The sequence below is a fragment of the Ixodes scapularis genome, unplaced genomic scaffold, assembly GCF_016920785.2.
Source record: "Ixodes scapularis isolate PalLabHiFi unplaced genomic scaffold, ASM1692078v2 PGA_scaffold13__105_contigs__length_92229423, whole genome shotgun sequence".
NCBI lineage: Eukaryota > Metazoa > Arthropoda > Arachnida > Ixodida > Ixodidae > Ixodes > Ixodes scapularis.
In genome coordinates, this window is record NW_024609839.1 from 57,468,285 (window position 1) to 57,482,326 (window position 14,042).

A 14,042-nucleotide genomic window follows, 5' to 3' on the forward strand; every position below is an offset into this window, starting at 1 on the left:
GAGATTTTTGCTATGATGAATAGGGAAACTGTGACGGGAGACTCTATTTATGTACTTCCGAATTATGACTATGTTCTGACGTTTTAATACACAGAATAAGAAAGAGGAAAAAAGAAATGTGCAAGGGGATGATATCAATTGTAAGGGGTAGATAGAAAAATGCAAGGGGGATCTACTAGCCCTCGTCATCAGCGCTGTTTGCGTCATAATGTTTAGCCAACTAGCCCATTAGTTCATTTTTGACAGCCTTAACCACCACCCTCACCGATGGGCACAAACTTCGAACTCCAAGCGAAATGAACAGAACAAGCTGTGTTGTTGTTTAATTGTCCAACAAGTTTGTTGTAGGACAATTACCCTATTTTTGGAACTATGGTCTGGTCAGTATACGTGTTTAAAAGATGAAATTTGATGCAATGGAGACTGTCTATAAGTGCGAACTATTCGCGACTCCAGCAAAACGGACGCCGCCAAGCGGGAAAACCGGGAACCAGCCGGTCCAGGTCGCTCCGCGCCCCTCCGCGTCTCTGGTGGCTTTCGCGGAGACGTGTTGTCGGCGCGGGCGAACAATGTAATTTGACGAAGGTCCGAATATTTCTTAAGTTTGCCTGAGTGATCATTAGTGTGGTGAAGCCTCAGTAAATTGTTTTCTTCTATTACGTGTTTGAAAACCCGTTTACTCCACAGCACACGGTCGCGTGCTTTCGATTTCTTGGATGGGGAGGAATCACGGAAAAACTTTTTGATTTCTTGTCTGTCTCGAATCACATTCAAAGTGACGACTGCTTGGTAACTGATACTGGAGGGAACATCAATGTTGCAGTCAAGTGAATGGGAAGGTTCGATAGCTGCTTTTCTTGAGTTTGGTTGTGTTCGGTTAGCTTCAAGTTTGAGCCACCCACGCCGGTCGGTGCGTTGGCTATTCATCTTGGCTGCTTTTCGCCGAAAAAGCCTCTGGACCACACTGAAGGAGTTGGGCTGATTTCGCAATTACTTGATTCAGGAAAACTTGCTCGCTGCAAATGATGAATGAGGGAAATTATCTGTTTTCAAAAGGTGGGAGACAAGTCTTCCAACGTTAGATGCTGCCACGGCATTTTGACCTATCGGGCTTCCAATATTTATATTACCAGGACGTCGAAGCCAGCAGTAATATACGTCTACATTGATCAGGTTGACCGGCCACAAAAAAATACTAATTTTCTCCGTTCAGGATTCGAAGCAAAGTTCAATGCAGAGAGGTTCTGCGTGGATCTTCAATGAAGACTCTCTTCAGTTTGTCTCTGTGCTGCCGGCTATAGAACCATTTGGCTAAATTTAAGTAGTATGTCTTCGTCTGTCAAATATACTTTTATTCAGCAGCTCACCTAATAGCTAGTCAACTAAGCTCATATTTCAACCAGAAGGATATACTAATATTGCTTTAGTGGGACCATAGCACGTAATATAATACATAACCCGCTCGTCAAAATGACTTCTCGATTGCTACTAAAACCTGAATTGAAATACGAGTATCAGCTGCTTAGTGGGGCGCCGGCGGGTTAACATGCTCCTTGGCTCAAAAAGCGGTTGCTTAATTTTCATAATTTTCCTGCAGCCTGTGTTGATGGCCGAGCAGACGACTGGAGCTGTTTCGTAAACGCGGATACGCACAAAAGCTCGATTCCGCGGACAGATAAGTCGCATGGTCGAGGCATGCGAGTTAGCTGAAACGTTACTCTCTGTGGAACAATTTTATAGTCATCGCCACTTTCCTTAGATGATCAAAACTGATTAGTATATTACCGTCTCTCCGGAGCCCATAGTTTCGGTTTTGAACGAAATCTCCGAAACGAAAGTTTGATACGAAAAGAACAAAAAAAAAAAAAAACACCGGCAAAACAAAACTATGCTTTGCAAGTTTATCTGCACCGACTACACTTCACCGTCTCAGTTTAAATACCTATAAAATTTGGCATTAAACAAAAGAAAATCTGTTAAATTGAACGCGCCACCCATTCAGGCGGCCCGGCCGAGCTAGAGTGCGTAGAATATATTTCTAGGCACTGTAGCCGAGCCGCCGCGACCTGGACTCAGCCGCCATGTTTGTTTGGTGGTGGCGCCCCCTATAGGTCGCTGGAGTCGCGAATACAAGGATTTGTTTTTTTCTATATCGGTTTATTTATGACGAGACACGAAGGATTTTGAGGATAAGTGAGTATGTTAAAGTTGATTTATGTGTCATACAATCTTCTTTGTGAGCTATACTCAAGCTGGCATTTGTCAAGGCGTGTTACGTATGATAATTCTTTACTATGCACCGGGTGCGGAACATCTAAGGGTAAACTTTTTTTTTAACCGAAATTCTTTTTTGCGGGGTATACACACCGGGTGCATAAAAATATTAAGACATCAGCGCTTCTTGGGGAGGTTCAGCTAAGCACTGTATGGAGTATGAGAAGTACCTTCTTCACAATGCAGACCCTTGTAACCGGGAAAGCACCGGCAAACTCCGTCCAAGCAGTCCCCGTGGCCGGAGCAGTCCGAGACTTCGCACTCGTCTTCTCTGAGCTGGCACTCCTTCCCCTTCCAGCCTGGCTGGCAGGCGCACTCGCCGCTGGTGTACTGGCCTCTCCCACTGCACAGCACTGGACACACGCCTGGAAGGCAGCCACCGGTGCCCGAACTTCATCGCAATCCCAGCGATGAAACACACTCTCCAATGGTTTACTCACAAAACAATAGCATAGGCTAAAAATTAAATAGACTGTCCACCTCCAGCTCGTGCGTGCTGCCTTTCATAGGGTTTTGGTTGCGCGTGCGACAAGCTTTTATCAAAGGCAGAAAACTTGCGCTTGAGGAGGAGCACCAACCGGATCCTCAATCTGTCACCGACTATTGAACATTCATGGTTCGCACAGGGGGCTTCAAGAACGACTGATAATAATTTAAAGGCCGACGACCAGATTCAAGATTCTGCAACGCTGAAGATCCTCCTCACCATGGGCGAGGAGGAAACGGGCAACGGTGAACAGGGTAGGAGGGGGGAAAGGAGGTAGCTGGGTGCAAGTGGAAAGCGCGAACTGGTCGTCGGTTTTTAAAGAAAAGGCACTCGAAATAAACAAATAATTCCTTCGGAATAATGTTACTGACCCCAGAGGTCGTCAGGTTACGAGCGTAAAGTGATACTTACTAAATAAACAACATAAAATTTGCTAACTAACTTCTGAAACACATTCTAATTAGCGATCTGTTGCCCGGCCGTCGTCAAAATATGGCACCGCTGTTGGTATTCAGACAATTAAATCCTACTACACACTATTGTCACTCAAATTTTATCCGTGAGCAGACAGGTACCGAAACTAGATACAAAGGGAATATATCATCGAGTGAATGCACGTTTGCAAGCAGACGCAAAAAGCATCGTCGGTCTCCCTCTGTGCATAATGCGCAGCAGCCGTGCACTTGGACAACTCGACCTAAGTCGTACCAAGGCACAGAGACACTCACGATACGCGCAGGATTCCCCGGCGTAGTCAGGATCGCAGTCGCACTTTCCCATGTTGCAGGTTCCGTGTCCGTGGCAGTCGTAAGGACAGGGGAGGCTCGATACATCTGCAACGGTGCACCGCAAGCTTTCACACTTGCCACTCGCAAGGATAAAGCTTTTAGCAATTTTCATACAGTCGAATCTCGTTAATTTGAACTCGAGGGGGACCGAACATTCGCTTGAATAAAGCAAAGTTTGAATTATCGGGAGTTTTCTCCCATATAGACGCATGGAATGGGACCTGCATGTTAGTTTGAATTATCCGCAAGTTTGAATTAAGAGGGTTTGAATACACGAGATTCAACTGCATTATAGTCCCTGCCGGCATGAGAACGGCAGGGCGTCTTTTTCGAATTCCAGGCCTCTTGGCTGCGCTGGTTGCCTTCAGACGTTCCTTGGCTGCACATGAAAGCTTGGAGCTGGCGAGACGCTGAAGGCTTATCAAAGGTAGGAAGCTCGCGCTGGAGGCGGGACAAACTAAGAACCTCCCTGCAGTTCTCATTCTGCCAGTGACTATAGCATACGGACCGGCAGCGAACGTACCGGCGACAAGACTGACGAAGGACACCTCTTGCTGCAGCTCGCCGTCGTTGTAGACGGAGATGTACCATTGGCCACGGTCCAGGAAGTGAATGAACTCCATGTTGTACTCTTCTTGCTGCACGAGCCAAAAGGAAACAACACACAGTCCAATCCGAAAAATTAGTCTTAGCTTCTGCATAAAGATAACTTGAGTCAAAGTTTGTTGAGTTGTAATTAGCAGTAGACGTGCCCTGGACATTTAAGATTAACGAGGACTTTGCTATAGGCCGGTTTCATTTCAGTTAGTTTGGTAACATTTGTTTCCCAGCATAGCGTTGACGACGCCGTTTTCAAACAATAATAATGCCGGCGATGTTCGATGTGTGACCACGCACTCATTCAAGGTTCGACACATGATATCAACGACGCTCTCATTTTAAAATTATTCATCATAGTGTTATTTCATTAACAATCATTCTTTTTAGCTTTTTAAACTCTTTACCAAGTCTTAAGCGACACTACGCTCCCTCGCGGGGTTCTATGCAGTCTCGTGAAAAAGATATTGGTGCAGGCTCCTCCTTTTAAGGAAGGTTGGGAATCCTCGAGCAAGCAAAATCTTATACAGAGTGACGATGACCCATACTTGCCACTCTACCACACACAGCGTGCGGAATGGAGAGTAACAGTATAAAAAATTCTAGTCAAATCGGTAGAAAAATAGATAAAAAAAACTGCCTGCCTCAATTTGGTGCATGTCATGAGGCATGGCACCAGGTCGGTGCATGTCACGGGACGTGGCACCAGGTCACTGATACCCCAGAGTCACATGACGTCACGATGCTACGTGACGCGGCACCACAATGTCGTCATGGTGTCCCGTGATGGCGTCACACGAACACCATGACGCATCACGGTGTTCACGTGATGACAATAACAAACATTTTATTTTACCTCGATTATGGTGGGGGACTAGGAAAAAAGTGTATACAGCTTGACAAGCCTTCGTGCCTCTAGAGTGTTCAATATCAAACGGACAAAAGTACACACATAAAAAAAAAACACTCACTCTAGAATAAGCGTTATTCGTAATTTAAAAAGAATGCGACAAAAAAGGTCACCTTGGCAGATTTCCGGTGCCTTCTGTCCCGGGCACTGAGGATCTCCACGAAGTCGTAGCGGGTGTGCGTGGGCACGCTGTTCCAACGACCGTAGATGCCAACGCTGGCGCCAGTGGGCAGTGTGTAGTTGAACTTGACTAAGGCCGGCTCCAATTGGTGGAACTGCACGTTCCAGTGTCCGTACGACGCTATCACTTTGCTGTGTCTCTTGCCAACGGACATGTCCATGAAGGAGTCGCTGCTTGGCGGCAACGTCTTGGCCGGGAGCACAGACGGGTCTGCCGGGCAAGCAAGATGGTGCGGTTGAACTAGCAGCTACCGGATGGCTGGCAGGCGACGCCACGTGCAAGCTCACTTGACGACAATTTCCATAATCGGCTTCCGCACACCGCCATCTTTGTCTACTGGGCACGTGTTCTGAGCGTGTGCACTAGCTCTCTGAAAGTCGACGCCACGCAAGCAGACCTCAGCCCAGTGACTCGGCAGTTTTCGCCTGGGTGATAAACGCCGAAAAGATCTATGCGACCTTGATTCCGGAGGGTGGATAGCTTTCTCTTACCGGCATTCGCGACGCGAGGGTTATTGTGACTCGTGTTAGTTACACCGTAAGCAAATATTTCGATTGATGCAGAAACCAACAAATTAAAGACATATTGAAGCGTGTGGTCACTAAAAAATAACAATTGCTTTTAAACGCACTATGCATCTACAAGCCGCATGGTACGAGTAAATGGATGAGCGATGGTTTAGTAGAGAAATAAGAAATGAACAGCATATTTGTGACAAAGATTATCTTAGGTTTTTGTTTATTAATTGCCTGGAAGAAAAAACCTGAAGACTGCAGCAGTACCTTGTCCAATAAAGAAATATGATCTAAGTTCATGCCGTGCCTAACGTATTAAATTAGAACACAACCTATCCACCATATATTTTTGCGACACCTCCGAACAACAGGTAACTAATTCGAGGAGTAGAGCAGAGTAATTTTTACAATGTTAAGACAAAATTTTACGTAAAGTAGAAACACACAATCTTTAGGCATAAACATCATACCCATCCTGCTTTAAAATGAGATCAAACCAACACTCAAAGAACAACTTCAGCACTTCAAAATCTCGAATTTATATGCGCGTCTGCCTGAGGATTGTGCAATACAAAAGCTTGTATTAGACAGAAAGGTTCAAAGAGATCTAGGTATGCCAACCAATTGAGAGTATGAAAGCGACACTTCAAGCATTTAACGACGAGAGCATCACAAACCCTAGCACTTTGAACACGTCTGAAAATTGTTCAATGAGGTCAAGCATATTGTGCACATATTTACAAAAGACCAGCAGACATGTGCATCGCAGAAGCAGATTTCCCCTTTCAAACCAAGCAATCAAAGCAGCAGTTATTTTTAATGTCAGCCCGAACGATTACTATAAAAATTTATCCAAGCGCAAGCTAAAAGCGAGCAGACCACAACAGAGTCGAGCAGTTAGTAAGCTAGAAAGATTTTGTGGACATGTGGGCAAGGACACACATACGCAGACAAACGACTCAAACATACCTGGCAACACAGGAAGCGGAAGTAGTTAGTGTCCCTTAAAACGGAAGCGGAAAAATCGGATCGGTAAGAATTAACGAGAGAAAACTTGAGGAACTCGAGGAAGCAGGGCGCAAGCAAGGCAGATTGATCCAAAGCAGTATCAACTTTCTTTCATTTTCCTTTCTTGAAGAACTAGAAAAAAAAGGCGTCATGCAGTGGCGCCTTCAGTCTTTGTGCGAGAAAGCGAACAATGTAGCCCAATCTCTTGCCTGAATTTATTTGCTCCTGCATGCGAAAGCCTCACTCACCCGGTATCTCTAGCCACTCTGTGGAGCCTGATGCAGAAGTGACAGCTTTCGAATGCCCGGAGTCACCAGCCTCCTTGTCAGCACCCAGAGGGTCTATGTCCGTCTCAGCTCCGGCAAAATGCTCAAGCGAGTTCTGGTTATCCTCAACATCGACGTCCCCCGTAAAGCGGTTGTCGGTTTCGAAGTTAGCTAACATAAACTCGGCTGCGTCCTGCTCAGAAAGCTCAGACCCACCAGAGACGTCGTTCTTGACAGCTATTTGTGAACCAATTGCGGTGGCCTTGCCCGAACCAGTGATCTCTTCCTCAAGTTCCACCTCGTTCTTCTCCAGAACCTTAAGCTCATCGACTTCGGTCATATCTTTAGGCTCGCCGCCCTGCTCTGGCATCGAGATGGGAATTTCGTTGTTAGTCGCGTTGTTATCAGCACTTACGAACCGCGGCCGCTTTGTTGATGTCCCGGCAGTGTCGCCTTTAGCCCTTTTAACGGTGGGCGATTTTAGACCATCCCCTTCCCCGGACCGCGGAGGTCCAGACGGTGACTCAGCCATGAGCCGCTGTCAGGTTCGTCCGGGGTGGTGAGAGGAAGAATCGGGAGACTGAGACAAATGCGTGAGGAAAAAACAAATATATATATATTCAAGTCAGGAAGTAAAATTAAAAAAGAAAAAGGCAACGTTAGAAAGGCAAAAGAAAAGAAACCATTCGACCGTCCAAGCACGTTCGGTAGGCAGTATAGTCACCCCTGGGGTCGTAGCCCGGGCCGCTGGTGCCTTGATGGTTCGCCCCCTTGATCGTTGGTGAAGTAGAGCGGGCGGCGATGTCGGGAGGGGGCTGGTTATCTCGGGTACGGGTGCCTTGATCCCGGGACGGAGCCGGTTGCGCTGCTGGTCACCGTGCTGAAGCCGGTTACGTTGAAATTGAGCTTCCCTGCAGCCTGGACAGAGCCAAGCTCGTTGATTCTCAGCGCGTTGGGGCCGGGACGGAGCCGGGTAGCGCAGCACACTGACGCAGGGACGGAGCCGGGCAGCGCACCGTTCGAGCAGCCAACCGTCGCGGCTCTTGGTCCAGTTTCGAATCCCTTCGCACCCGCGATACCGCTCTTCTTCTTCCCTTCTCTTTCTTCCTTTTCTTTTTCCAAATCATGACATTACCCCACAAACACGAGAAGTTTGTAAGAAACTTCTATCTTGTCCGTTTCTTCTCTTCCAGGTGCCGTCACAACATCGCTGATCGCAACCGAGAGATACGAGCTTTTGTCACGGCACTTTCACAACACCCGCCACGAACGATAACGCCATCACTCCACCGTTGCCGAAATGTCACACCATTTCACACTTTTACCAAACAAAAAAAAAAGGTTTACAAACGAAGAATCTCTGATTCGTTCTTCAATCATACACTAAAGCACCTCGTCGTAGGTCGAACTTATTCTTATTCAGGAGAAATTTATCCGATAAGCGTACAACCATAAAACACACACACAAAAAAAACAACCAAAGACCTTATAAGAGCCTACGACACCGACCAGCTGCCAAGGTTGGTACCTGTTAGAACCTAAGTCGATACTGACTCTGGTTCCTCGATACCGCTGACGTATATACGGATTTGTGGCACGCACCTCTCAATCAGCTCCGGTCAGTGAACCATCTCCCTCTTGAAAGGCACCCTAGAGCCGGCTTAAAAAGTCTGCGCCCACGTTATCCCTACCTTTAATATACTCTACGTTGAAACTGTGATCTTGCAACGCCATGCTCCATCTCATTACCCGACTATTCGTGAGTCTTGCCTTGTTGAGAAATTCCAGCGGCTGATGGTCAGTCTGGACGCGAAATGTCCTCCCATAAAAAAGAGCTTAAACCGGCCAACTGCCCAAACCAGCGCTAGACATTCCTTTTCCACGGTGGCGAAGTTCTTTTCAGAGTTAGTCAGTTTCCGACTGGCATATGCTACTGGGTGCAGCATCCCTTCCTTCTCCTGCAGTAACACTGCCCCCAAACTCGCTTCTGACGCATCAGTGCGTAACACAAATTCCTTCTCAGGATTTGGTGACAGCAGAATCGGTGGCTGGTCTAACCGTCTTTTTAGCTCTGTAAAAGCCTCCTCTTGCCTCGCGCCCCACTCGACACCATTAGGTGCTCCCTTTCTAGTCAGGTCTACCAACGGCGCTGCAACTTCTGCGTAGTTTGGCACAAACTGCCTGTAGAATCCTGTTAGTCCGAGAAACGAACGAACTTGGCGTTTCGTTTGCGGTCGGGGTGCATCTCGGACCCTTTCGATGATTTGTGCATCCGGAGCTATATTACCCATTCCAATTTCATGTCCAAGGAAACTAATTTCTTCGAACCCTATCTGACATTTCTTGGGTTTTACTGTGATGTTCGCTGCTCGTAGACGTTCAAAAATCGTCCTGAGCGTCTCTATATGGTCCTCCCATGAACTTGTTGCCACTAGGATATCATCAATGTAGTGATGCGCGTCTCGCACCCCATCTTGGAGCTTACGCATCAGCTTTGTAAACGTAGCGGAGGCTGTCTTCAGACCGAACGGCATAAACTTGAACTGATAATGGCCGCTCGTCGACGAAAAAGCCGTCTTCTCCTTAGCGTGTTCATCCATCGGAATCTGCCAGTAGCCTTTGGCTACGTCAAGTTTTGAGAAGAAACGCTTTTGTCCCGCCTTGACCAACGTCATGTCTATTCTTGGTATTGGCTCTGCGTCGGGATGTATGACGTCATTCAGCCGTCTGTAATCGATACAAAATCTGTTCGACCCGTCTTTCTTCTTCACAATGACCACTGGTGCATTGTACGATGACGTACACCTCTCTATTACGTCCAACTTCAGCATCTCTGTGATTTCGTTCTCGATTACATCTTGCACAGCCAAAGGTAGCGGATACTGTCTCACATGAATCGGTTGTGGAGTGGTGAGCTGAAGGTCACATGTCATGAGGTTTGTCCTACCAGGAAGATCAGAAAAGATATCGCTGAAGTCCTTTATTAACTCGCGTGCCTCGCAAGACTTGTCTCTTTCTAACTTCCCGTTTATGACGACATCCTGCCACCCTTGTTGCTTTGTCAAGCTCAGCATTGGAATATGACCGTCTTCTTCAGTGTCTTGTCTGGAGTCGTTCATTTCGTGAGTGCTTGCTGCAGCATTGCAAACTGCCTGCTCCTGTCGACTTCCTTCCCTCTCTTCATACTTCTTTAGCATGTTGATGTGAAAAGTCTTCGTCCTTCCTCCCATGTCTAACTCGTAGTCAACTTCATTCCTTCTTGTCAACACAAGGAATGGTCCTTTCCACTGCATTATCATCTTGTTTTTATCTGTAGGGAGAAGAATCAACGCCAAGTCACCTTGCTTCAACTTCCGGTTGGAACTCTTTCTGTCGTAGTACCCCTTGTACTTTGCTCTTGCTTCCTCCAAGCAACTGTGAGCTAGCTTGCACGTCTCTTCTAGCTTCTCTCTCAACTCCAACATGTACCCGTACGATGTCTTCACTTCTTCTTTGAGGGTTTCGTTCGACCAGACCTCTTTCAGAATGGCCAGAGGACCTCTCACTCTTCTTCCGTAGAGTAGCTCAAACGGTGAGAACTTGAGACTCGACTGTGGTACTTCTCTGTACGCGAACAGGAGGGCTGGTAGGTATCTGTCCCAGTCACGAGGCCTTTCCTGGCACATCCGCTTTAACATCTGCTTGATCGTGCCGTTGAGTCTCTACTAGCCCGTTCCCCATAGGGTGATAGGGAGTGGTCATGAGATGTTTCATTGATAGAAGTCGGCTGACCTCTTTCATTAGTTCTGATGTAAAGCACGATCCCCTATCGCTAAGAATTTCTCTCAGTACTCCATATCTTGTGAACATCTCCATCAGAGCTTCGGCTACTTCCTGCGCCCCGATGCTCTTCATCGCTACTGCATCCGGATACCGCGTCGCCATATCTACCATTGTCAGGATGTATCTGTTACCTGAGCCTGCCCTCGGAGCGATGGGGCCAATTAAGTCTACCGCCACTCTCTGGAAAGGTGTCTCAATAGTCGGCATTCTTCCTAGAGGTGCCCTACCAACCTTGCCTTTGGGTATTGTACGTTGGCATATATCACATGATCGAACATACCTCTTGATCTCGCTCTGCATACTTGGCCAAAAGAATTCTTCAGCCACCAGGTTGAGCGTATTCTTCATGCCCTGGTGTCCTGACATGATGCTGTCATGTGCGAGAGCGACAACGGCGGCCCTGAACTTTTTCGGGAGCACCAGCTGTACTGTCTTTCGTCCCGAAGAGTATTCCGCCGTCCTGTACAGAAGATTGTTCCTCATGAAGAACTGGAACTTGGTCCTGCACTTGTGCCTTCTTGTGACCGTTCCAAGATCGTCGAAGCACCGAGTTAGAGTTCCGTCTGCTCTCTGTTCTCTAGCGAGTTCTTCCGCTGTGGTATTAATTATCGCCACTTGAGGTACAGTCAGAGGCGTCTCACTTTTCGCCTCATTTCGTGCGGCGCCTGTTTCCCGGGCTGCAGCAACCTCTGCTGGTTCCACCTGATGTAACAAGTCCCTTTTGTTGTCACTGGAATCGGTATTTTTGCTGGCATCTGCCTCCTTACCAGTACGCCGATTCACCTTTACCTCATCATTCAATCTCTGACCCGCCAACTCATCTACTTTTACCCAAGCCGGGTTCGGGTCATTAGCGTCTCGTATTCCCGGTATATTTCCCAACACCAGGTCATATAGTGGATTGCTGACGCACTTTGCCAATACCTTCCCTGTGTAGTAAGGCGTTTGCACAAAGATCTCCGCCTCAGGTAAATACCGGACCGTTCGATCCAACAGAAACACTGGATTCGACTTGCCAGTTAGGTTCTCTTGAGGAATCAGCTCCTCGCGAACTACAACGGTATTACATCCGGTGTCTCTTAATACCGATATCTTATGGTCCCCGAGACGACCTTCCACGACGGGCATGTTCTCTACTAAGAACTTCGGGGCCCTCCCTATGGCAGCGTTAACAACTGGAATCTTATCGCCGTTACTCAATGTGACGCAACAGTCATCCGACTTGTCGCAGTTGCCTGGAGACATCGTCCAGAGGCATGAAGCTTGGTGTCTATCGTTCGGCTTTTCTCTACACACGTCAGCCTTGTGACCACTGCGACCACAGTTCCAACACAGCAGAACCCTTTTTCCTTGTGCACTACTCCTGCAGTTTTCTGCTCTGTGCCCAGACTTTCCACACAAGAAGCAGCGGATGCCTTTTTGAGCCTCACCTCTTCTGCGATTCCCCTCGCTTATGGCACTTTGCTTATTTCCGATCTCGTCTCCTCTTTGTTTACTTGTGCTAGGTTGTCCCTGAGCCTCCAGAAACAGGTCAGCCTTAGCTGCCACGTCGTCCAAACCTTGACAGTCCCGCTTTCTCAGAAATATTGCCAGCTTGCTTGAGCAGGTCAGCAAGAACTGCTCCACCAAGACATTGTCTCGCAATGCTTCAAAAGTCTTATCAATCCCTGCTATCTCAATCCACCTATCAAAGTACCCTGCCAATCGGGCCGCAAACTGTCTTCTTGTCTCGCCGTCTTCCGGCTTGGATTCTCGGAACCTGTCGCGGTATCCCTCTTTGGTATAACGAAACCGCTGGAAGAATGCTAGCTTCACCTTGGCATAGTCCAACGCATCTGCCGGTGTCATCCGACCGACAACCGTGAGTGCCTCCCCGGTTAAGCAAAGCCCCAAATTAGTGGCCCACTTTTGCTGAGGCCATCCTAAGCCTGTTGCAGTGCGCTCAAAGTGCTGCAAGTATGCGTCTAGGTCGTCTCGACGCTCATTAAATTGCGGGATGAGCTTATGTGGGCTCCCAAAGCTCCTGGAACCTGGTGGTTCCTCACGCGCGCCTTCCACATCTTCTGAACTGTTACGTGTATTATCGCGCGCTGCTATCCGTAGTTGAAGCACCTCCCGCTCCTTGTCCAGTTTCACGCACTCCGCCGCTAAAGTTCTGTCAGCAGCCTCCCGTTCTAACCTCGAGTGCTCGCGCTCCTCAGCCCTTTCTGCTCTTATCCGGACTTTCTCCTCATCCACCCACTTCCTCAAATCTGCCCCGGAATAGCCCAATTCTTTCGCTACCGCGATTAACTTGTCAGTTTCCATCGTTGAAATACCACCCAAATCTCCCTCACCCTTCTCACCCTCCGGAAAAAGATGTGACTATGATGTAATGGGCCAGCTATCCTGGCAGGCTCGCCAAATTGTCAGGTTCGTCCGGGGTGGTGAGAGGAAGGATCGGGAGACTGAGACAAATGCGTGAGGAAAAAAACAAATATATATATATTCAAGTCAGGAAGTAAAATTAAAAAAGAAAAAGGCAACGTTAGAAAGGCAAAAGAAAAGAAACCATTCGACCGTCCAAGCACGTTCGGTAGGCAGTATAGTCACCCCTGGGGTCGTAGCCCGGGCCGCTGGTGCCTTGATGGTTCGCCCCCTTGATCGTTGGTGAAGTAGAGCGGGCGGCGATGTCGGGAGGGGGCTGGTTATCTCGGGTACGGGTGCCTTGATCCCGGGACGGAGCCGGTTGCGCTGCTGGTCACCGTGCTGAAGCCGGTTACGTTGAAATTGAGCTTCCCTGCAGCCTGGACAGAGCCAAGCTCGTTGATTCTCAGCGCGTTGGGGCCGGGACGGAGCCGGGTAGCGCAGCACACTGACGCCGGGACGGAGCCGGGCAGCGCACCGTTCGAGCAGCCAACCGTCGCGGCTCTTGGTCCAGTTTCGAATCCCTTCGCACCCGCGATACCGCTCTTCTTCTTCTTCCCTTCTCTTTCTTCCTTTTCTTTTTCCAAATCATGACAGCCGCTTACAAATGCAGTTCATCCTGCTAATGCGGGTCGCTGGAGGATCATCAGGAACGATAATGACCGTGTCTGCCTGAAACTCTGGCTCCTCGTTGAACTCGCGCTTAGAGTTGAGCTGAGTTTTGAAATTTGCGTCTGCATCGGCATCAACGGTGTGCCGAGGCCGCCTAAAGTCTGCGGGCTCTTCAC

The 14,042-nt window shown here is 48.2% G+C and overlaps 1 protein-coding gene across 1 annotated transcript in view; it reads right to left on the minus strand.

Annotated features, from left to right (window-relative positions):
• LOC120848855 (teneurin-m-like) overlaps nt 1-14,042 on the minus strand; it is a 65,865-nt gene that overhangs the window by 28,591 nt on the left and 23,232 nt on the right. The window contains 4 exon segments of the mRNA XM_042289912.1: nt 2,445-2,639; nt 3,490-3,594; nt 4,073-4,187; nt 5,170-5,447. Coding sequence (XP_042145846.1) covers nt 2,445-2,639; nt 3,490-3,594; nt 4,073-4,187; nt 5,170-5,447 — 693 coding nt within the window.